The 25,368-nt window shown below is 38.3% G+C and overlaps 1 protein-coding gene across 2 annotated transcripts; it reads left to right on the top strand.

Moving 5' to 3' along the window:
- Window positions 1-3,270: 3,270 nt before the first annotated feature.
- Window positions 3,271-24,743, top strand: samsn1a (SAM domain, SH3 domain and nuclear localisation signals 1a). Of its 2 annotated transcripts, none has more exons than XM_017707215.2 (16): window positions 3,271-3,374; window positions 5,092-5,238; window positions 7,472-7,518; window positions 8,069-8,106; window positions 8,593-8,676; window positions 9,630-9,733; window positions 10,633-10,695; window positions 12,303-12,423; window positions 14,510-14,883; window positions 17,840-17,920; window positions 18,142-18,270; window positions 19,766-19,883; window positions 19,975-20,126; window positions 21,770-21,976; window positions 22,090-22,240; window positions 24,309-24,743. In XM_017707215.2, exons 1-16 carry the CDS (start codon window positions 3,351-3,353, stop codon window positions 24,446-24,448), a joined length of 1,980 nt encoding a protein of 659 aa, XP_017562704.1. In that variant the 5' UTR covers window positions 3,271-3,350; the 3' UTR covers window positions 24,449-24,743. The 2 variants fall into 2 exon arrangements, with proteins under 2 accessions (XP_017562704.1, XP_017562703.1); XM_017707214.2 differs by having other exon boundaries at window positions 19,969-20,126.
- Window positions 24,744-25,368: the final 625 nt, after the last annotated feature.

Raw genomic sequence — 25,368 nt, 5'->3', positions numbered from 1 at the left:
AAGAAGAAAGGCAGAGTTTTACTGACAAGGACCATCAAAGTAGAGGTGGAATGTAATAGCTACTGTAGGTTTGCAACTGAGATACTGAATGTTTCAATTTGGTTTTTTAGATACAGCATTGTATAAAAGTCAGTAACCACCCATCATAAGGAAAAGTGTTAGAGCTACATGACCCTCCAAAAGGAGTTTTTTCAGAGACACACTCCAAACAAAGTGTCATGAGAAAAAAGAAAAAACTGGCAAGATGGCTGCACAAGCGACCAAAGAAACCCACAAATGTGAATATTTTCTCTCTTAAAAATACAATAACCATCATAATATTTTAGTTTAATGTCCTTTCAATGTATTATAGTCCTTTCCTTCATGACAAGCACAAAAATCTAAAGTAGTATGCTAATGTCTCGGTAGCTAGCTAGCTGAATTTCCCATTCCACCTTAAATGGTTACTTTGCCTCAGGCGTCAGAACTGCTACACCATTTAAGTTGAAATGGGAAAATTCAAACAAGAAGCTGGTGAATAGCTGACTTCAGCTCTATGTCACTGAAGTATTAGGGGTGGGCGCTAATAAATGATTATTAACTCTTTGAAGGCATATGATTCCCTAAATGTAACTAAAGCCCAGCAGTGAGGTTGCTAAACTTTACAGCTCCTGCTTCTATCACTGCAGACTGGCAGGGTCGCCTACAGAGCACCACTAGTAGCCTGTTAATGAAGTAATGCTATTTATTATTTGAGAGTCCCATTTCTTAGGGGAAGATTTCATCCACTCAGTAACTCAGTAACAAGGGGCAAGGCAGCAACAAGGGGTAAGAAATGGGATTGGGCCTAAGAGTCTAAAAGGACTTATAGCTGAAAGTAAGTCTCCTGAAAAAGAATGTAAGCTATGATAACTTTGAAGAGTGGACACATTAAATACTAATACTGTTGAGGTTTCTGATTACTTTCCTGTTAAATGCTTGTTTTGTGTTTTTTTGCTGATGTAAAAAAAAAAACAGCCTAATAACCATTTGAATGGAAATGCAATAATGACGTCGGGTGATGTTCCTTTTGCACTACTGTAAATCTATTTTCTTAGATCAAAACTGCTGGACATTTGATGACACATTCAAAACAACAGGTTTTGAAATCACCAATGTAACAAGTACATATATTTGGACATTTTAAACATGGCTTACGTCAGGTTACGTCACAAAACGTTTAACAAAATGATATTTGTTGCAGATGAAAACCTTTAGTACAACATCAAACTCATGGTAGACATTTTGTTTCCTAGCACAATGAACACAAATACATTTCTAAGCAAGGCACAATTGTCCAAATATTTTTGGGGCCGCTGTCTGCACATCCAAAAGAGCATGTGGTCTAAACACGGAACAGAGAGCCAAAGTAGGCGAGCCTTTGGAAATGAGAGTGAGAGATTACTAATGTGGCACAACAAATGCTGATAACTTTGCAAAATCTCCTTGGAGTGTGGAGGCTGAGCACACTTCCACATCAACAAAGCCAGAATAAGCTCTCAGGTCTATCTCACACTGACCTACTTCTACTAGGCAAAGATCTGTGCACTTTCAGACCCCCAGGGTTCATAGCATGTGGTTAAGCAGTAGCCATCATCAGGCCTATTTCAGCACAGTTCCACAAATAAAAGATGAAAAGGTTGCTGACAAGACATCACATGCACTTAGTCTAAGTAGCAGCAGCTTGAGCAGAGGGTCCACCACTGCTGTGTCGCAGCATGTATTCTCACTTCGGTGGATTTCCTCTTTCCCAAAACACATACAGCCTAGCCTGTGGGCTACAATCCTTCTTTTCTCATCAGGAAGACACCATGGGTAAGAGACTTTTGAGAGACTCCCAGTCCTGAACTTTGATGTGTGAAGCCATTTAAAACATGAGCTCCCAGACTTCTCCCAGAGGAAGATGCCTGACATGACACGTCATAAATAAAGCATTTCTCTCTGCAGTATTTAAGCAGGCTACATTTCTACGTCCCAGTGGAGAAACACAGTACATTTATCCTGTATTTGAAGCTGTGATTTAGCCCAGACAGGAAGCTGGGCTTTAGGTAGTTGACCTATCTATGACTGACCACAAAGACATTCTTTATTTGCTAGGTTATGCAAACTTTACATAATGTTTTTACTAATCTCATAAAAGCGAATGTGTAATGTTAGTAAATAATGTGGTGGAATAAATTTCAAATTAGATTTTGCTATGTATGTTTATTTATATCTTGATTTTAGTATCAATCAAATGGAAGCATATCAGTAGCCAAATTCAAATGTGTAAAATGGCAGTGCATTCTTATGTTTGAATTTCCACTCATTTATGCAATGTTGTTTACGAAATGAAAAATTCTAATTCAAGTTTTAAGATTTTAATTTAGTTGCTTCATAAGTAGCTTCATTTTCATTTAAATAAATTTCCACAAATGCACATTCAGGCATTAAAAGGTTATACAATAATGATGCCAAAATGATAATTAAAATGTGATTTACCTCAAACTCTATAATATATCTAATAAACAGCATTATGAAGCAGAACACCACACTAGAAAGAGGGCATAATTTGACTGTAAAAAGAAAACAGCACCTCTCCTCTTTACAATGACATATTCTCGCCTATTGCATTCATTATGTGGCAAAATGATTTTGACCTAATTGCATTTTCATAGAATTCCCAGCCTGTCAATCGCATCAGGGTGGGGTCTAAGCACTCTTCTATCCCTGCTGTAAATAAGCAACATTGTGTTTCTTTACAGCTTGCTTAATTCCATTCAGGCTAGTAGCTGCATTTACCAATAGGACACAAAGAAATTCAAGTCACATGGGATTTTTGCCAAAGTTTTTCTAACCTGTCAGTAGTTGCTGTGAAAGGACGCATTGGGAATGGGGTAATTTAGTGATGCTGAACACTGTTGTGCTCTTTTCAAGGGTACTTTTTTTTCAATATCATTATGAACCTGAGAAGGTACCGCCAGTCTCAGGGCATGAGCCAGTTCAAATTCTTCCTCAAAACTTAGTTTTTAAATAGTTTTCCTGAAAATTCATGATTTCTAGAACTCTTCAGCTGATGCACATTTGTGACACATTACATGACTTTCTATGAAATACTCTGCAAATAAGCAGTGCAGATAGTAAGTGCATTCATTATAAAGCACAGGCAGTGCTACAGTGAGGCGTTTGTGTTGTGAGCTCTGTCTAGAGTAGTAATGGTCCTCTGCATCTATTGGATTACGGGAGGGATTTCATTCAGTATTAATCTGTAGGACAGCAGGCAGCAAAGTCCAGCTGCTCTGTGTCTGCTGCTGACTCCACATCCGTCCTATTGTTTATCACGGAGCTCCAGAATGAACCTTTTCTGCTTCTCTCTGGTAAGACTGACTCTTCTGTCTTCATTTCACTCGTGATCATGCGTCACACAGTTGGTTGAAAATCAAGGTGTGGTGCGGAAACATTCCGGTAAATGTTGAAGCTTGGAATGCCATAGGGATGTATAAAGTGAATGTGAAAGCAGGAGGATTAGAGGCTGGGCTTCTGTTGTGTTCCTCTGATGAACTGGCTTTGTTTGTTTTTGCATTCTTTTGGAGTTCCTCTTTCTTTGGTGTTGAGAAGGAAGCAGGAAATATTAATGGGTCAGAAAAAGAAAACATCACGTAAAGTTGCATGTGTTGTAGAAATCAGTGAAAATTCACTTTGCTGAGAGAATAATCCAGATTTAAAATCAGGAACGGTTTGGGGAAGGCTTGAATCATGACTGCAGTACTTTTTTTATACTTAGACCATTTTTAAATGAATATGTAATATTTCATAGTAGTTGTAATAGCTACATCATAAATTCAGTGACGATCTGGCTACAAGCACTGGTTTCTGTCAGATGTTGGAATGTAGTGCACAATTCTGGATTAACAGAAGGCTAACTGCGTTTCATTGACGCTGGACACGTCAATCTATATCTATACTCACTGAGCACTTCATTAGGAACACTATACTAATACTGTGTAGGGCCTCCCTTTGCTCTCAAAATAGCCTCAATTCTGGTCCATGTTGCATTTTCAGACGCACTTTCATGATCCTGTTCTACCACATTCCAAAAATGTTCTCTTGGATTTAGATCCAGTGACTGGGAAGACCTCTGACAAACATTAAACTTACTGTCATGTTCAAGAAACCAGTCTGACACATTTGCTTTGTGACATGGTGCTGAAAGTAACCTTTAGAAGATTGGTAAGTTGTGGCCCTGAAGGGATGCACATGCTCAGCAACAATATTCAAACAGGCTGAGGCATTTAAGTGATGATTGCTATTAACAGGCCCAAAGTGTCCCAAAAACACATTACCCACACCATTACTCCACCAGCCTGGACACAAGGCATTGATTCCATGATTTCATGCTGTTGGTGCCAAATTCTGACCCTACCATCTGTGTGTCTCAGCAGAAATCAAAATTGATCAGACCAAACTCCATTTTTCCACTCTTAAACTGTCAGTTTTAGTGACCCTGTGCCCACTGCAGCCTTAGCTTTCTGTTGGTTGACAGAAGTGGAACCCAAAATGCTTTTCTGACTGTTGTGCTCGAAAATATCAGCAGTTATAGAAATAGTCAAACCAGCCTGCCTGACACCAACAATCACGCCGTGGTCAAAATCACTGAGATCACATTTTCCCCATTCTGATGGGTGACTTTAACATTATCTGAAGCTGCTGGCCTGTATCAGTATCAGTGATTGCAAACAATTCTAAAAATTATATATTATATATTATACAACACCTTTAAGCTGAGGTACACTTCTAGGAAGAAGCTATTATTTATGTAGAGCCTTTACATTATATCTTATTACAACTTTTTTAACCATCCATTGATAGGTTCTCTAGGAAACCAAAGTGATTTTATGGCAGCGCTCCAAAGAATCTTTTTGATTTTTAGAGTATACATAAAAATGAGACCAAGTAAAACCAAACATAACATTCCTCTATCATCTGGCATTTTACTTACAGTAATTATAGCTCAGAACTAGTGACTTACATGCTCTGTTCTTCCTATAATTGACATTGTCAGAAGGCCAGTATGACTGCAGTGTTGCCTTGCAGGAGGGCTCCATGGACAGCCTGTATGAGGCGGTTCAGGAATTTGGTGAGACAAAGGTATACACCATCCCCAGCAGGTCCAGCAGCCCAGCTGATCTTCTGGACCAGAACACTCAGTGGAGGAGCTCAGAGGGACGCTCTATGTCCATGGTAATGATTAATGAATGCTGAATAACTTTACATGATGAAACTTGTCTTTTTAAAATTTTTTTAGATGTGAAGCATCATATACAGTAAGTCTGACTTGTAACTAAATAACTAAATAACAAATAACTAATTAACTAAATAACTAACAAGTATCTACCTAAGTAAAAAGTGGGTAAATAAGTACTTAATTAACTCACTCACTCACTCTGTAATTTATCAGAGAGTTTGGTGAATTTCTTTCTACTGCCTACTTTGACAAAATAACCAATCACAGAATAACAAATCATTTTTGACAGATGAAAAAGGCAGTTTTCAAAATAGGGCTACAACAAAAAACAGTAGTATGTGCAAGGAACAGGTAACATGGAAGAAAATCTTATGCATTAGCTTCAAGGAAATACCTCAAGAAAAACTCTAATAACTTGAATAACTAGCTAAAAATTTGACGCTGTTTACAACCTTTATTCAGTCCTGCAACTATATCTAAAATATCTGAAAGGCTTATTGCTCAGGAAAATGTGTTTCCTGTCAGACTGACAAAAGGTGCACAAAGGTGTGCACTGATAGGTGGACAGCCAGCGAATAGAACTGACAAAATCCTGATAGTTGTGGCCAGTTTAGTATATAACAGACCCTAAATTATAATGTACACTAAATATACATAACTATAATGATATATGTAACATGTAACTGCTCACTCACCCATTAATGTTTAGCAGGTAGAAGATTTTCCACAAGGGGGAGCTATTAACACTTTAGTGTGCATCACTGAAAGCGAGGAAAATTATATAAACATGCAGCTGCAGGATCTCATGATGCACTTATGTTTGCAGTCACAAATGTCCATGTATATGCAATAAAATTTCAAAAATGATACTAAACACACCCTACACCAATAGACAAACACAGAATCCATTCTGTGGTGCTGCTATTTTAGTATGACTTAACTATTTGTGGGAGTGACATGGAAAATATTCATGAGGTATGATACTTTTAGCCAGGTCTATGGCTGTCATCATTGGCAAAGGAGCATTTGAGAAGTGATGTAAAAACATCATTTTACATCTGTGTAAGAATGACTTTGTGTTCTTGTTTATTGAGAATTGTGATGTACTCAATGAAATGCATTGTATACTAATACAGTACTTTATAAATCTATGCATCCAAGTGATGATGCTGTATGAAATACGATGATCTCAGTGGAAATCATAGTCCATCCATCCATCCATCCATTTTCTAAGCTGCTTCTCTGCCAGGGTCGCGGGGGGAAATCATAGTCATGACAGAAATTGTGGTGCATCCACTTAGTATGATAAAACTGTGTGGGGTATGGCTCTATCTTCATATAGGATCTTTCAGCTTAGATTATCAGATTATACCCATATGGATGCAAATTAATATTTATAGAGTGGGGAAAATACCTTTCTATAACACATAGATACAAATTTATGCTAGACAGCATTCATGACAAAGTTTGGGCACCCCTGGTCAAATTACATTGTTTTTGTTTAGTTTTGTTGTTTGTATACTTTTCTTTACCTTGTAATGCACAAGTACTGTTTATTTGCTGAATTTGACAAAAGTATAAAACATAAAATGTCACTGTGCAAAAGCTAATGTACATTTTATATTTTGTATACTGAAACTGATAATGACCACCACGTCAGTGCCACGTCATTGCTGAGAATGACCCACCACCCAAATAATATATGCTTTGTGGTGGTGTTCTGTGGAGGTCCTGACCATTGAAGAACAAGATAAGGGACTTAGGGACTAAGTTTAAAGTATGCAGATAAACAGATGGACTACAGTCTGTAATAGCAGAACTCCAGTGTGCACCTTTATGGTAAGTGAAGCCGATAAAATGAACAAAGAGTGTAGATACAAGCAAGTGGCTGTTGGTGTGGGCTCTTCGAGTTTCCCCCCTTTCAATGATAAACATAAAAGCAACTCCAAAATAGTAGCTCCCCATTGCAGAGAATCTTCAGCTTGCTTATCATGAGGGGGTAATTGAGTAAGTCAAGCCTAAGAGGTGCTCCACAGTCTAAGCATAGTTATGAATCAAATAGATAAAAACTATGCATCAAAATTTACAGAAAAAACAGGGTGGATAAACTTTTGCATATGCCTGGAAGTAATATGATATGTGTATAGCTTTTAGCCTGAAAAATGTACTATAGTTGTTTTTTTTAACTACATGATGGACAATTCAACATATCTGTACTTCTTCCATCAGGACATTTCACAAATCAACTCCACTAATTCCAAAAAGAAGAAAAGAAGGTATGCCTACTTAATTTCTGTGATAGTGTGGATAGTCTCAGAAAGTATACTCAGTTTCATGATTTTGAAAGTTTACAAACGAACATGTCTAGAGGCCTCAACTCTTCAGAATAAATGGCTGCTGTCCTGAGGATGCACTAAGCAGAAAGTCTGCCCCTTTATCCTGTGTAGTTTTTAAAAATATAACTCATGTTCGATTTCAGACTGACTGTGATTGTGAGATCAGTGTGTGAGATCACATGCTACTGAGAAACCTTAAGTGGATTTGAGTCATCCTTTTAAAGATCTCGGCTACTTCCACTGGGTTTTGCAACGAGTCGCCTTTCTGTGTTCTGATTCTCTCACTCCCACACATTACAGTGGCACATTCACAGTGATACACATTAAAAATGCACAATGTCTTAAACTGTAGTCATAAACATTACTCTTTGCTGAAATGTAATATATAGATTCCACTCTTGAGCTATTTTTCTCAGTGTACATGTGGTTGTTATCTTGTGTAATGTTGGAATCTGTGTTTTCACATATATCTTTTTTTTCCTCATTTCAGGGCTCTCCCAAAGTCTGTTTCTGTCAATGACGCTTTAGGTATGCACAGTATGTGACAGTCCATCATGGGTGTAATTTTACTTGGTGTGCACAAACAAGACAGAGAATCCATTGTAACCACCAAGTCAGGGTCATAAAATAAGAGCTGGGTTTCTTAAAAAAAGTAATAATACACTGGGTGTGAAGCACAATGCAAATGGGAAACTGATGAAAACCATGAAAGGTTCATCTCACTGTTGGAAAATATACCAACTCTGATCATCAGACACTCGTGTGAACAAGATGAAATAATCAGCATTTCACCAAGCTTAATCGAAACCATCCACCTACTGAAGAAACTGTGACAAAGAGCAAAAGGAAAATAGGACAAAAATACTATTACTAAAGAGCAAACTCTTAACTCCTAGACACACTAGCCTACTTGGCTGGCCGTACATAGCAAGCACATTTTATCTGCCGTGTAGCATGCACTGACCTCAGCTGAGAGAATAAATCCTTAATGGTTTTTGGTTTCCCTTCCCGCAGATAATACTGTCCACCCTAATGCCGCCTGGCCGGCCTCCAAAAAACAGGACGATTCAGTTCGTATGAAGAACAATCAGAACCAAGGTAAATTTGTCTGGGGATTGTGGGTTAAGCCCCAAGTTGATTTCATTTAGCACACCCTTGCAGCCAAGCCTCAAGCCGTGGGCCAGCCCAAAGTCACAGTCAAGAATAAATCCTCACAGTGAATGGAGAAACGGGAGTAGCAGAATGCAGTGTTGACCAGACAGCGGCTTTTCCAAAGCTTGCGGCCATCATTGGTTGGATTAATTAAGTAACAGCAGGGCCTTAATTGTAAACACGACATTTGAACTCAAGCGTATGGCTGAATCTGACAGGATCTTAGACCACAACATACAATAAAGCCTATAATCTTCTTCAAATATTACTGTTTTTTGAAAGTCAGAGTCTGGAATAATTAGCTTCAATATATGAACTTAACTTGAGCTGAAGTTGCTGGATAAAGTATCCTTGTGAAAAAAAGCTTATGTAAGTACCCAGTGTACTTGAAGTGTATAGAGAATGCTAAAAGCACGTTTTCAAAGTAAGACATTTTAAATTATACTTTAACATGCTGTATAAGAGATACAGTTGAATAAAAGTATTTCTTAACATAGGCATGCATAAACTAAAGTACAACCCTGGAGAAGAATCTAAAAAAATGTTAATGTTCTTGTTAAACAAGTTTCGAAGCCTGCAGCTTCATACAACACTAAACTAGGCTCTGCATAATAAAGTGGTATTTTCCCTTCACAGCAAAACAGGATGTCAGGCAGAGAATCAGCTCTTACCCACGCAGTAGTTACAGGCTTTGGTTCGAGCTCGGTTTCAGATAACACTGAATATGCAAATAAAGCTTTCAGTTTGAACCTTAACCTTGTTTGTGTTAATACAGACTTGTTTTGCTTTTTTTAGTATCTGAATAAAGATTCACCTCTGTGAAAAGAGACACATTTGATTTTCTGATTTATTACCAGTATCTATGGACGCTTTATAATAACCTTCATGTTTTTATTAAGTCCCAGAACAAATCAGATCTGTAAAACAAGCTGAAATCCACACCAAGGACAATAGAAGCCACCCAATCAACTCAACGCAGACAGAAAAAGAGCTTCCTGTGCAGGTCAGGTGCCATCTTGTACTCATATCACAGATATTTATAACATGACAGGGATTTTAAATGATGGTAACTTATCAAGTCACTTATTTTACATAGCGCTTTGTACAATGTCAGAAATCAGGGTCACAAAGAGTTGTGTCCTGACTGCTAATGAGCAAACTGTCAGAAAACCTAAAGAACACCAAAATACATGTACTATCCATCAAAGATTTGGGGACATCTAGCTTTACAAAAGTTTTAATACAAATGACCACATTTTCTTGGTTGATGTCTTCGGTAGTGTATCATATTGTAGCGTATGTCAAAGAAGAGGCGTGACGAGGAAATATTGTAACCAATGGAAATGCTCTTTTTTTGGCAACTACATGCTTACAGCACAGAACTGGGTGCTCAGAGGTTAGCCACAGGACTGAATGCTAGGGGAAGCCAGCAGGGGGTTTACTAAAGCCAGCAGAATACTGCTAATGGTAAACCCTAAATAGCAACAATTTCCTTTGTACACAGCCAACATTTTTCCTAATAAAATAAAGCATTAAATTATGTACTGAATACAGGCAGCTGTGGGGGCTCACAGTTAGTTATAATGCCAAATTCAGAGGATTTTATCCCTTTATTGTGATACAGGTACTGATTAGCAATTAATTCTTGTAGGTATTTTTAAAAAAACAAATATGTGCTTTAAACAATTGTTTTGAAAAGTGCTATTTAGGCTAAACCTGCTTTTTATACCAAGATATCGTTATAGCCATTTTGTTATTGCTGTATTGAAAAGTAACAGTGAAAATCAGAGACTCTGCAACAAAGTGTCCTCAAACTTTTGATGGGCTATGGTCTGTAAATTACTCCTAGAGAAATTGTCTGCCCTGAATTATGCTTTTCCCAATGCTTTCATTACTCAATAGATTGTGCACTATGATGGCTGGAACCCACAACAGGACTGGCCTGACAGCAGGCAGTGTGACATGGTGAGTTCTGGACCTCCATTCAGCTTCCTGACCCATACCCACATCACATCAGCAGGCGGCCTCTAAACTGTTGTCTTGCATTTTATTTAGCCAGAATGCCAAGCGGTGGCAGTTGTCAGTAAATGGGGGCAATCACTTAGCATAAATGCTGATTACGTTGGGAACGATGTACAGATGGTGAGAGAGAAAGGGGCGTCATTATGTCCATGTAATCCCTCTGCCCCCACAGATGGGGGGGGGGTCTGAGAGAGTGGGCATTGCCAGGTCCGCATGCCCACTCTAATGCCAGCAGCAGCCATGGTGCACAAAGATGATCCTCTAAGCCAAGGCCACACTGCAAAATAATACATTGCAGAAAGTAAAATCATATTAAATGTCAGCAGTATCTAATATTTCTCATTATGAGATTATGGTAAGAACATTAGGAGATTATTCAATTTATTTCTAGAAATTTTTATCATATACAGTGATCTTATCCCACTGCACTAGCAGTTAATTTACTTGAAAATTTATATCATAAAAAAGCAAAATGATCTGTCAGTATAGTATAGTATAGTATAGTATAGTATAGTATAGTATAGTATAGTATAGTGCACTGAGTAACAGCATATACCACTAAACTGAAGTTTGAGAGCTATGTGTTGTTTATGGCCATTTAGAATGAAAAATTTCCACATATCCACATTCTGACCAGTATGACTACAGTATGGTCGCTTAAAGGGCCCATTTCTTACATCTACCTTTTTATTTGTCTATTTTATTTTTCCCACTTGTGTGGTTTTATGTACCAAAAATGGTCTGAATTCATTTATTCCAGATCATTTTCCTCTCTTTATTTTCTAGCATTAAATAGGCTGTTTTTCTTACTATGCCTTTAAGACTGATATATGTAAATTATCTCTGTTCTGATTGGTTGCCTCATATTGTGCCACATTCAGAAAGCAATCTGAGCTGAAACACTCCTTATAACCTCGGCATGAATGACTAGGGCTTAACTAAATTAGTTAGCTTTTCATGACTTCACAAAAACAATGAATTTAACATGGGCTGTTTTGCACCTTAGATGCCATTCAATGGTACATTTAAACATTTTAAAACAGTAATCTCTTCTATATGAAAACAGCAAAGGAAAAAGTAAGGGTTACAAAAAAAGGTTCTTTAGGGCAATATCATGAAAGAACCACTTTTGGCTCACTAGGGCCTTTCATATATCTTCATAAAATCTTTAAAAGTTTAAAGGTCCTCAATATAAGTCTCGTGTCAATTCAAGGTTTTTCCTACAGATATACCTTCAAACCAAGAACAACTTCAGAACATTTCTGATTGTGAACCCACAGATTATTTCCCTTGACAAATTTGCATAAATTGCAAAAACAGTTCAGAAATAGTTTAAATAATCTCAAAATAATCTGACAACAGTCTTACAATGAAGAATGTTAGATATACTGAATGCATTTAAGATGCTTTTACTTGCCAAGATCTGATTATGAAAACAGAGCTGAAGACTCTGACTGGCACCTCTGCAAGACTCTGTACTAACTACACTTTCAGCATTAATAAAGATGTGTAAGGTGGTTTAAAATGTAGCTGTAAATGTCCTGTGACAGGTTGCAAGCTCTCATTCAGAGGTAGCAGACGTGAGAGGAACCATCAAGAAAGGGCAGAAATCAGGGAAGCAGGGGAGTCAAAAGAGGACTGCTGGGACTCGAACTCAAGCCAAGACAAAAGGTACATCATAGCGCATTCATGACCAAACACTGAGAAGTAAACAAGACCTTTTCATTTCATATGTGTTTTATTCATACATATAAAATTTGTATGTTGACAAAAACGATCATTATTTTAGGTGTCATACTCGAGTTGATATTAAATAATGGCATTAATAATAACTTAATGACTTGCAGGCTTTCAGGCTTTCTGAGTATTTACTTCCAAATCGGATGAACTGTGTAGGAATTAAAACCATTTTCATACATAGACCCCCATTTTTAGGGGCTCAGAAGTAATTGGACAATGTTTCAGTGTCAGGTGTGTGTTATTCCTTCATTATTTAACTTACAAGTAAGCAGATGAAATGCATTTCCATTGCATATGCATTTGGAATCTGTTGTGGTTATCTCTCTATATTATGCCCAAAGAGCTGTGACTGCCAGAGAAGGCTTATTATGCAGAAAAATCCTAACAAACTCATCAGAACAATAGCAAAAACTTCAGGTGTGGCCAAATCAAATATGTTGTACCTTATTAAAAAGAATGAACGCGCTGGTAAGGTCAGCAGCATTAAAAGACAGCAGAAAATAACTGTATAATATTGGATGACTGAAGTCCTTTTTCCCTGGTGAAGAAAAACCCCTTCACAACAGCTAGCCTGATCTACAACACCCTCTAGAAGGTAGGTGTTTCTATGTCAAAGTCAACCATCAAAAGAAGACTTCACTTGAGTGAATACCATAAGTGTACCACAAGCTTCAAACCACTGGTAAGCCTCAAAAACAGGAAGACTAAATAAGAGTTTGTCATGTTCTACAAAGATCAACTTGTACCAGAATGAGTATGAAGAAGGGATGTAACTGCTTATAATCCATAACATACCACTTCATCTGCAAAGCATGGTGGAGGTAGTGTATAGCTTGTATAGCTGTCAGTGGAACTGGTTCCCTTAAATTTATTCATTATGTTTATTCATTATGTGACAGCTGACAAAAGCAGCATGATAAATTCTGAAGTGTGCATGACTTTATTATCTGATCAGATTCAGCCAAATTCTTCTAAACTAGTTAGAAGCAACTACTTCTAAAGCTAAATTTGTTGGCACTTTACAGTGCAGATGGACAATGACTTGATGCATACTGTGAAAATAAAAACATTCTGCAATGGCCACATTAATCACATGACTTCTATCCAGTAGAGCACGTTTTTTGCTTACTGAAGGCAAAACTGGAGTTAAAAATGCCCCAGGAACAAGCAGGAACTGAAGACAGCTGTTGCAGCAGTATCAAAATAGAAAGCCAGCATTTAGTGATGTCTATAGGTTTCAGACTACAGGCAGCCATTTGCAAAGGATTTGCAAGCAAATGTTAAAAATAACAATTAAATTCATGCTTTTGTTAATGTGCCCAATTACTTCTGATTCCCTAAAAATGAGGGGACTTGCCTAATTTGGATGTAAAAACCATCAAATTAAAGCTGAAATCAGCACTTTGAGCTCATATTCATTATTTAATTTCAATTCTAATATGTAGTGGTAGACAGCTAAAACATGAATAACTTTGTCAGTGTCCAAATATTTATGGACCTGACTACATCTGCTGATACCAATGCTGATATATAAACATTAACACAATGTAGAAAATTGTATTAGATCCACCTGGTTTAACATTATGGAGAAATCTAATATTTGTAGAGGGCTACAACTACAGTACAATGAATAAAATTCAGTAACCCAGCATCATCTAAATGTTTTGCTCTTCTGGAGTACAATAAATATGCCATTAAATATAAGTTTGAAACTATAACCAAGTGTAATCATCTGTCCAATGCATATTTACCCGTACCTTTTAACAACATGCATTTGCAGAAAACTGTCAAATCATTATTCAGGCAAAACCTGCTCTTCATACTAAGCAGGTCAACTTGAGGAACATGAAGCTGGGCATTACAAAATATACTCAAAGCATTAGTTGCAACCTGTTTGTTGTTACTAACTGAACATTACTACTTGGAAAATTCCAAGAGACTGAACAGTGTCTCCAGACTTTTGATTTGGCCATGTCTGCAACAGGACAGATTGATATGATTGTCCACTCTCCTAAAGCTAACTCCAAAAGCCCAGTGCCAGCAGCGGGTGCTGGAGATGCAGGCCCAACGCTCCACTTCCAGAACTCCACCTGTCCTGTGAGAACAAGAGGAGGAGAGACAGCACCCTCTAGCCACCAGCGCTGGAGTAACCCTGCAGATCCTGTCCAGGTCTGGCCTCCAGCCTACCACACCTGCCGCCGACCGCTCACCGAGTACCACGCCCATTCCCATGACCTTGGCATGCACAGCATGCCAGGAAAAGATATGATCAACAGCCAAACCCTCAATAGAGTCTCATCTCCTCAACGAATGGTCCATTCCATCACCAGTGTGGATCTGTGCGGCACCAATGCAGGTGGAAGCTTGAGTAGAAATCAGATTAGTTCCAGTGTAAGTAAAAACATTTTCAGCTTCTATAGCAGATATCTCAATAATACCTCCCTGAGAGCCAAGAAAAAGTGTTTTTATTGAATTAAATGAGTTATTTCATAATGGCTATGCACAAAAGCTACCCAACACACTTTATGGTGTAACTGTACCTTATGAAGGCCTATTCCAGAACATATTGTCCATTGCTGTTGTGCATTAAAAGCTCTATTTTTGAGCCCCTTATTTGATAGCAAAACATACAGTTCTGTGCAAAAGTCAGAGATTATAGTTTATTTATTTCATTTCCAGTTAAAATGGACATCAAGTTCATTTTTTTAGCACGGCAAAAAACAGAAAACAAATATTTAACAGAAAAGTAAACTAAAAATATTTTTTATCTTTTCAGCATTCAGCATGTCCATCTTTTAACTTCATTACATCTTCCTTTCTTTGCAGTAGACTTGCTTTCAGTGTTTCAAAGAAATCGGCAAGGATATTTTTCAACTCCTCCAAAGTTCAGTCTGAGAAGCTGATTGAATTTTCTGCTTCTCACAATCCGAGAAATCCGAGAACACATTCAGTGATTCTGAGGACTGGACTCTGGCCTGGTCATTCAATTATTTTGAGAATACCAATTGTTTCTTTTTCTAAGTAGCATCTTCTTGACAGCTACACATCCTTTCAGACCCATGGTGCTGAGTTGTCTTCTCACAGTGGAAGGATGTACAGAAACATCGATAGATTTCTGCTTGATTTTCTCCTCTCTCTCAAGACGAAAGCTTTAAGTGCTGTCTATCTGACGGTGACAGTTTTGGTGGTTTACCAAGTCTTACATATAAACACCTCCTTAAGGTGTATTTAAGTGCCATTTTAACTGGGAATTTAAAAAAATGAAAGGTGGTATCTGACATTTGTGCAGTGCTGTGACAACCACTACAGCTTTATTAAGCTGATATTTTGAAATGCCACTTACAGACTAGGCAGTGTAAATCAGTCCAACCATAGTGGTGGTCTGTTCTCTTTTAGTGGTTTTAGAGTAAAGACCCACACAGTCCACAGTGGTTATTCCACAGAGGAAGAGAAATCAAGGCTTACCCTCATATAAAACCACACAGAAGAGCTATTTGACTGCTTATTGATCTGATTCAAGTAAAAGACCAAGCATTTCTCTTAACTTTCAAAGCATCATCTGCCTCAAACTATTACACTGTTGTTATCAGACTGCTTGTCTATTATAATGAAGGCTGTAGGTTGCATGTTTTTCACAAAGGGCTCCAAAGAAAAGGGGGGCATGTGATGTTTGTTTTTGTGGGCTTGCGTGAGCCTGAAGAAATAGATTATAGCTTCGTAATCCAGGATTGAGACTTTGGCATGACTGATTGCACACAGCTGGATTAGGCCATGTTATTGTCCAAAGGTTTTTCTTAAATACCATCGGTCAATTGTTTCTTGGCCTTGCAACACTGCCCAACAATTTAAAACAGTCAATGTTATTTAAATGATGGCTCCAGTGTGTACCAACCAGATGAAGAGAGGAAAAATATCAGCAAAGGTGCTGATAATCAAAGTGTACACTAGAGTTTAGAAGAATTAATGGCATAAATTCTTTGCGGAAAACCTGCAATTAATATCGTTTATATGTTCAAATAATTTTAAAAAGACAAAAAAATAGAAAATGTTTTATATATACTAAACAGGTTAGAGCAGATTAAGACCTGTTAATACCATGATTCATTCAAAATGAATTGTTAAACTCATCATAACTGCAGATTTCAGTTCATGACACGTGTAGATAATAACATATTCATATTAATCACTAAATGAATCAGGAATTCTTAAATAAAAGGTGAAATTCCTGAAATTTGCGTCAGTTGAGAAATATAAGAGGAACTCTTTCAATAACGTGACTTATCTGCTTTCACGTTTGAGTCAGCTAGCACTTCCTCTACGCAGAAAGCAGATTTTGTAACTTGGGCAAAAATGAGAAGAAATAAACTCGGACTTTTACCTCCATTTTTTTCAATTATTAACAATCACCTAGCATAGTATTAAGCCATAATGTAGTACGCTCTTTTTATAATAATAAAATTACAAGTTTTCCGGTGGAAAAACAGTGTACCATCCAACTGTACCCACTTGCTTTATGTAAGTTACTCGAAATGACTGGGAAGTGGTTATCAAGACGACCACAAAATGCAAACACAAGCATTTAGTGTTTTTTCCCCACTGAAACCGCTTCGGTAATAGACAGAACATGTATTGGGTCACATCCTGTCGATCTGAGGAAGTCACAAAGGCAGACTCATCGGCTGAAACACTGCAGTTAAGGCTTTAGAGTTGGAGGTTAAACACATTAGCTGGGATTTTTAAAAAAAGTAGAAAAAAATTACATAAGATCTAAACAGAAAGTAAAGCAATGCTTCAGAGGACAGCTTCAAATGTCTCAGACAAACCTAAAAACCTCAAGCCAAAGGTAAGTGTGGCAATTCTTACTAGAAATAAAGTTGTATATTATGATAATAATAATGGGGATGTTGGTGTTTCAATGGGACCCAGCTTCAAATGGAAGTCAAACCGTCAGATCGGCACAAAAAAAGGGAGAAAGCTCTTCTATAATACAAACTGAGTGAAGTATCCTATTAAAAACTTTTAGAAAACTGAAATGCAACAGGCAACCTGCATTGCTTAGTTTGGGTAAAAATCACTGATGAATACTGCACCCCCATTGTCATAAGCCATAATTTTTATGGATTACCTTGCGTTTAGTAATTCTAATAATGCTTTTGTGATGTAGAGATGACAGATAAGCATTTTTAGATCTTTTGCTGAAGGTAAATTTTGTTAAATTGGAAACGTGATTGATGAGCCGTAGGCCTGCAATGCCTTTTCAAAATGTCACAAATTGGAATACACTGGAGTTGTGGTATCTCTGGTTTCTGCTTTGCTGTATAATTGGACAAATCTTTCTCTCGTTCAGCGATCCACCAGTTTCGGAAAGTTTGACGGCTTCAGACATCACCACTCCCCGACCAGGCTTGAGGAAAATGGAACAACTGTGGTAAGAAATATTAGATCTGAACTCTGATAAGGAACTCTACCTACACTTTGGGGAGAAAAAAAATTCAGATGCTAAATATAGGGCCAAACAAACTACAGCATTCAGTTATGAATTATTAACTAAGAGCCTGCTACCATAGCTACAAGCTTGCTGAGCATTTGGCAGCAGTGTTGTTAGCCCACATAGATGTCAATACTCATTATGTTGTGTGCTTCCAATAGGCAGAGGGTGAGTCAGGGACAGAGAACGGTGACAAGCACAGTGGCTTGGGGAAGAAGATGAAGGCCATCTCCCTGACTATGCGCATGAGAATTGGCAAAAAACACGGCAAATCCTGTTCAGAAGACATGGTGAGTCAGATGAAGAAACCAGCCTGATCTAGTCTAGAAGTACATCAGGATTACACCACCCTGACCACGGTGCACTGCCACAGTTTTCAGTTCTGAGAACCTTGGTTGTAACAGTTTCACTGTTTAAATTGAAACCTTCACTCTTAATAATAAAAGAGCATTTTTGGACTGATGCCATAGATGACTCACTTTTGGTTCCCAAGAGTCCCAGAGCCATATGCCCTGGGACAAAATCCCCTTTTCTTTTTTGGCTAGTTCATGCTGCTGAACAGGTGGTAAAACTGGTCACACAAGTGAGACAAGCTATCAAGTGAAATGTCATCTGCTCATGTTCATTCTTCAGAACCAATGTTTCAGAAACGCCCTCTAATTTAGTTTTGTCAGAGTACTTGATGCACAAAAGTGATTCAACTAAAAAACACTTTTGCTGACATTAACTCAAAAACAAAAGCCAAAAGGATATGGTAGAGGTTTATTCTACCAAGCTAGTCCAAGCTATGGGCAACTTCATACTTTTTCATTGGTCAGTCCGTGTATTTTTGTATTTTTAACATTTACTGTTGCTTCCTGATGATAACAGGCGTCCTTTTTGCAGGCTTGTTGTCCATCAGACAACAGCTGACAAGAGCACTGTTGCCCTGTACTTTGAGCTCTGCGTTAACAAGTGTTAAAGCAAGTGTTAGATTGCTTTAGAGATTTCACTTCCAGTTTTTTTAAGTGACAGTTCTTTAAAGCTGCAGAGTACGTTTTTTTAGCTAAAATTGAAAGTGGTATTAAAGAGTCAGGAGAACAAAAAAAAAACAAGCTAAAATATATTGTCCATGCGCTGCTGCAAGTAAACCCCTAAAACCTGAAATAGCAGTTTAAAAGTCAGATAAGCGGAGTCGGTTTTCTAAGAAGTTTCTCTAACTGCATCATTCACCTTTAATAATAATATTATTATTATTTTATTTAGATTGCACTTATGCCGGTGGCAGCTCAAGTTGCTTCACAGACCGGTGATAAAACATAGTTATACAAGAAATCATTAGTATTTATTTAGAATCAGAAGAAAATGATGAAGATCAAATTAGAAGACTGATACCACGAGATGTAGAGTTTTAATTAAATGCTTAACTTAGAAAAAAAAAAGAGATACGTTTTTAGGTGCTTCTTAAAAATGGACATGTTTGTGTTGTAGTCTACATCACCTAATGATCGAATACAATGATTGAATGATGAAGAAACTTTCAAAAACTGGCGAAATTTTTACTCAGAAGATCTATTATTCAGTAACTATAACTAATATTACCAAGCAAAACCTGGTAACCAATATGGAACTAATGCAGCTCTGAGCTTGAGGAGATGACGTGCAAGCCCTCATATGCAGTAAGAGGAGATTTGGAAATGTCAGTTCAGTGAAAAACGGATACCTTGTGTGTAAACACTCACACGCACACAAATTTACACAAGCACTGTGGTTTGCATTTCTCATTCTGTGCTCTTCTTGTTGCAGGGTGATGACACAGACAGAGAAGCAGAGGGGGAAGCAGACGGCAGCTCTGCGGCAGCCAAGACCTCTCACAGAACCAGCAACTCATTAGAAAGCCTCCACAGTGGACAGAGCTCTTCCAGTAAGCACCCACACGTCAGATCTCGTTACTGGAGAGAGGAAGGCCAGACAGCATGGTTGTATTCACAGTTTATTATATCCTATTGGCTCAGGTGGAGTGACCAGCAGTTCAGATGTGTCCAGTAACAGAGACAGCCTGAGGCTGGAGGAGGAGGTGCCATTCACCAGCCAGTTCTGTGGGCGAGCCAGAGTGCATACAGACTTTGTGCCGAGTCCATATGACACAGACTCCCTCAAACTCAAGGTCGGCGTTCCATCTGCTTTTTTTTTTAGATCAGTGTTCACCTCTGACTATGTCAACTGTCGCAGTCTTTTCAGGAAGATGACACAATTATTTTAAAATTTTAGTACAATAAAACTGAATTTGTCAATGATGATCTAAAGCCATAAAACTCAAAACCAACAAACACCAGCATTCTATTATTGGCAGACCTAACGAGTGAATATGGGAGAACATTTTAGACCAGTCTGAATGGAGGAGAACATTCAAGAACAGTGCCAATGGGAAATATTGCACAGGAATGTGCGTAAGAGGACTTTCTAGAACAAGATAAATGAGGGGCACCTTTCTAGAACATTGCAACCATTCCAGAACAGTGTGAAAGAGGGTGGGTTCTAGAACAGTATGAATGGGAACAACAGTGAGGAACAGTCTGAATGGACAGAACATTCTAGAATAGTATGAATGGGAAGCACTTTCTAGATCAGTGTGGATGGGTGAGAGTGCTAGTGGGGAAGAACGTTGCAGAGCAATGCGAAAGAGAGGATATTACATTACACATGGCATTCTAGCACAGTGAAAATAGGGGACACCATTCTAATCAGTGTGAAACAGGATGACATTTAAGAACAGTGTGAATGAGGGGATGTTCTAGAACAGTATGAATGGGGATCAACACTGAATAATAGTGTTCTAGAACTGTGTGCATTTTGGGGCATTTTAGAGCCGTGTGAATAGGGGGAGCATTCTAAAACAATATGAATAAGGAGAACATACTAGAATTAGGAATTAGAACTGTGTGAACAGGGAGAATATTCTAGAACAGTGTGCATATGGAGAACATTCTGGAACAGTGCCAGTGGGGAACAATGTTGCAGAGCATTGTGTATCTAGAACATTATAAAGGACAGGGGCATTATAGAACAGTGTAAAAATAGGATAACATTCTAGAACAGTATGAATGATGGGATGTTCTAGAACAGTATGAATGGAGATCAACACTTAAAGAACAGTGTAAATGTGGAGAACATCCTAGAAGTGTTGTTTCCCACATATCGTATATGTACACTGTTATCCCATTTCATAGTGTTCTAGAATAGTATTAATGGGGAGCAAAACTGAAGCACAGTGTTCTAGAACAGTGTGCATGTTAGAGCATTTTGGAGCAGTGTGAATAGGGGGAGCATTATAAAAAAATATGAATGAGCAGAACATTCTAGAACCATACGAACAGGAAGAATATTCTGGAACTGTGAATAGGGAAAACTGTGTTTTAAAACTGTGACTGAGGGAGAACTATAAATAGGGGGAGAACACTCTGCCACAGTGTTAGATGGACAGAACAGTTTAGAACAAGGTGAATAGGGGTGCATTCTATAATTCAGGGGAGGGTACATTCTAGAATAGTGTTAATAGGGAAGAACATTTTACAACAGTGTGAATGGGGAGTATTTTAAAACAGTGTGAATGGAGGAGAACATTTAAGAGTTGTATAAAGGGGAGAGAACATTTTAGAACAGTGTGATTGAGGTAGAATGTTCTAGGAATGGTGTGAAACAGGAACGATGTTCTGGAACAGTGTGAATGAGGGGTATTCTCAGAATTTGTTGGAGTTTTTTAGAGAATGCTGAGTCAATGTTATGTTCTTTATAATATTCTCCTTTCAGGTTGGAGACATTATCAACATCATTAGTAAACCCCCTATGGGAATATGGACCGGCATGCTGAAAAATAAAGTGGGAAATTTCAAGTTCATCTATGTGGATGTGCTGGCTGAGAAAGACGAGGAGGCTCCAAAGATTAGACCTCAGAGACTGTCAAAAAGACCCCGACCCAAGACCCTGCTGGAGTTACTGGAGAGACTGCATTTGGAGGTAAGAATACTAAACACGAACACCTTTAGAAATGCAGTCCCACTCCAGAGTCTTTCTCAGTCACGCAGATATGTGCTCTGCTGTTTTACAATTTTTCCAACCTGTTCCCTCAGGAATACGCTTCTACGCTGCTCCTGAATGGCTACCAGACAGTGGATGACCTAAAGCACTTGCAAGAGAAGCATTTGATTGAACTGAATGTGTCTGATCCAGAGCACAGGCGCAAGCTACTGGCTGCTTCAGAGGTCATCTACGACATGGCCAGTGAGTCTGTCTGTTTCAAAACATTTTCAAAGTGATTCTGAACTACAGAGTCTGGTATCCAATCTGTCTGGTGTTGCATGTTTGCAATGTTTTCAATATTCAGGCCACATTTTGAAGGACCTACACAATGAAAAACTATATTTTCTTCACTTTTTAAAAATGAAATATAGGTATATAAAGAATGAAGTGTGCAAATACTGTTAAAGTTTCAAAACATACAATTCGCTCTCCAGTCTATACATACATGTATGGAACAGAAGTCACAGAAATGTTTTTAAATATGCTGTTTTTGTCACAGACATGAGTCATGAGAACACACTTCTGCACATTTTAATGTACAATTATTGTTTGCTAGATTTAATATATTGGTAATTAATTAATAAAATTAACAGAGATTATGCAATAAAATTAGAAGGAAATGCCAAATTTAAGTCTATTCCCCATAGAGAATGTGTTATTTTTACTTAAACAGTAAAATATAAATAGACTGTTTAATTCCGTGGGACATAAAAAGGTCGGAAATACACTACATTGCCAAAAGTATTCACTCACCCATCCAAATCAGTGAATTCAGGTGTTCCAGTCACTTCCATGGCCACAGGTGTATAAAACCAAGCACCTAGGCCTGCAGACCGCTCATACAGACTTTAGTGAAAGAATGGGTCGCTCTCAGGAGCTCAGTGAATTCCAGCGTGGTACCATGATAGGATGCCACAAATCCAGTCGTAAAATTTCCTTGCTACTAAATATTACACAGTCAACTGTCGGTGGTATTATAACAAAGTGGAAGTGATTAGGAACGACAGCAACGTAGCGCGCAGAGGTCACCAACTTTCTGCAGAGTCCATCACTATAGACCTCCAAGATACATGTGGCCTTCAGATTAGCTCAAGAACAGCGTAGAGCTTCATGGAACGGGTTTCCATGGCTAAGCAGCTGCTTCCAAGCCTTGCATCACCAAGCGCAATACAAAGCGTCGAATGCAGTGGTGTAAAGCGCCGCCACTGGACAGTGGAGCAGTGGAGACGTGTTCTCTGGAGTGACGAATCACGCTTTCTGTCTGTCAATCTGACAGACGAGTCTGGGATTGGTGGCTGCCAAGAGAACGGTACTTGTCTGACTGAATTGTGCCAAATGTAAAGTTTGGCAGGGGGTGGGGGATTATGGTGTGGGGTTGTTTTTCAGAACTTGACTGACCTGCACAGAGTCCTAACCTCAACCCGATAGAACACCTTTGGGATGAATTAGAGCGGAGACTGCGAGCCACGCCTTCTTGTCCAACATCAGTGTCTGGCCTCACAAATGCGCTTCTGGAAGAATGGTCAAAAATTCCCATAAACACACTCCTAACCCTAGTGGAAAGCCTTCCCAGAAGAGTTGAAGCTGTTATAGCTGCAAAGGGTGGGCTGTCATCATATTAAACCCTATGGATAAAGAATGGGATGTTACTCAAGTTCATATGTGTATGAAGGCAGATGAGCGAATACTTTTGGCAATATATGTAATCATTTAGGAGTGTTTTTTGTTACATAAAATCACACAAACATTACAAATGGACCTCAGACAAAAAAGTGAAATGTATGAATAATGTAGGATGTGGTCCTTTTAGCTTCTGTTAGACCCACAACAAACTGCAAATCATAGAAAGTGTCTTGCAGGCACTAAAACTCTACATCAAACTAATCCTGATGGCTGAAAGAAATTTTGAGAGATCTCTCACATTCAACATTTTTTGGCTACAAGAATAACACCAAAGCAAACAAATGTTGCAAACACGCGTGTTAATCTCTACAGCACGAAAGTCAAACGTGGAGTGGTAGCGTGAATTCAGGTCAGGATTAATGGCTTCATGGATGTGGGTTCATTGTGAACAGGTGGTGCATGGCTGGGCTGTTCTGGCTCTGACCTGCAACATGCAGTTAATAACCAGCAAGAGATGCAGTCATTTAATTAACATTAACTCATTAGGGCCGCACGCGTAACCCAAACCTGGTTTGCTTGGCTGAGATGTAATTAGGCAGCAGGAGGGTATATGAAAGCCCTAACCTCACTCTGCTGTGGCCCACAGGAGACGACCTGGTGGAGATGAAGGTCGAAGAGGAGGACGAGGAGGGTAACGACTGTCCTAGAGACTCGGGTTGCTTCATCCCAGCAGAGTGCGCAGACACTGGCAGAGAGGACATAGAAAATCACTCGCCCGCCGTCTAACATCTGCTTCCTCTGAAACATGTCGCAATGAGTATTGAGCAACACAGACCTACTTAGTCTGCAAAGCTCAATTAGCCAATATCAGTAAATGTTTATTATTATTATTAATAGCACCTAGTTATATGCATAGAACTGTAAATCTATAGTTCATCATTTCAGGATATCTGCTCTCTTTCATATTTATACTTTTTTCTCCCATTCTGTGAAACGATGTGTTGTGTGTTACTACATTCCTACTGTGTGTATATAAATACCCCTTCACCTAAGATTTAATAAATTATTTATGTATGACTGAGCCTTCATTGCTGTTCCTTTACAGGATAGTTTTTCATTTTACACCTAAAATTTATCCTTAAAACACCTCTAGAACAAGCAAGCATTGCCACTGAAAGCAAAGACACTATCATTATGTTGAAAGGTGATCATATATTTCATAATATATAATATTTTATACCATTAGGTATGGTTTTTATACTCTACATACTAGACGTTTAATGCTGCAGTAGTTTAAACATGGACAAATACACACATACAAAACATCAGTATGAAGACAATTTGTTACTTTTCTGTTACGTTTGTGCAATATCTGTCTTTATTAGTGATTGCACGTTGCCTAGCAACTATCTCGGGATTCTACAGTAACCACCTATCAACACCCTAGAGGCCATGTGAGAAACCACAGCAACACCTTAGCAACCACCTAGGATATTAAAACAACCACATAGCAACATCTTAGCTATTTTAAGCTGTGCAATCACTGTATTATCTTCAGGAAATGCACTTTTCTAGTTGTTTATTCTTTTTCTTTCTTTATTTGAACTGAATATGTAATCATTTACAAGTACTATAAATACTATTTTAACTTTTAAACTTTCCTTCACTTGACTTAGTAATTAGCACTTACAGGCAACTGTGACTGT

This window comes from Pygocentrus nattereri, chromosome 17 (assembly GCF_015220715.1).
Source record: "Pygocentrus nattereri isolate fPygNat1 chromosome 17, fPygNat1.pri, whole genome shotgun sequence".
Classification (NCBI taxonomy): domain Eukaryota; kingdom Metazoa; phylum Chordata; class Actinopteri; order Characiformes; family Serrasalmidae; genus Pygocentrus; species Pygocentrus nattereri.
The sequence above is the reverse complement of the archived record's forward strand: the minus strand, read 5'-3'. Positions and strand labels throughout refer to the sequence as shown.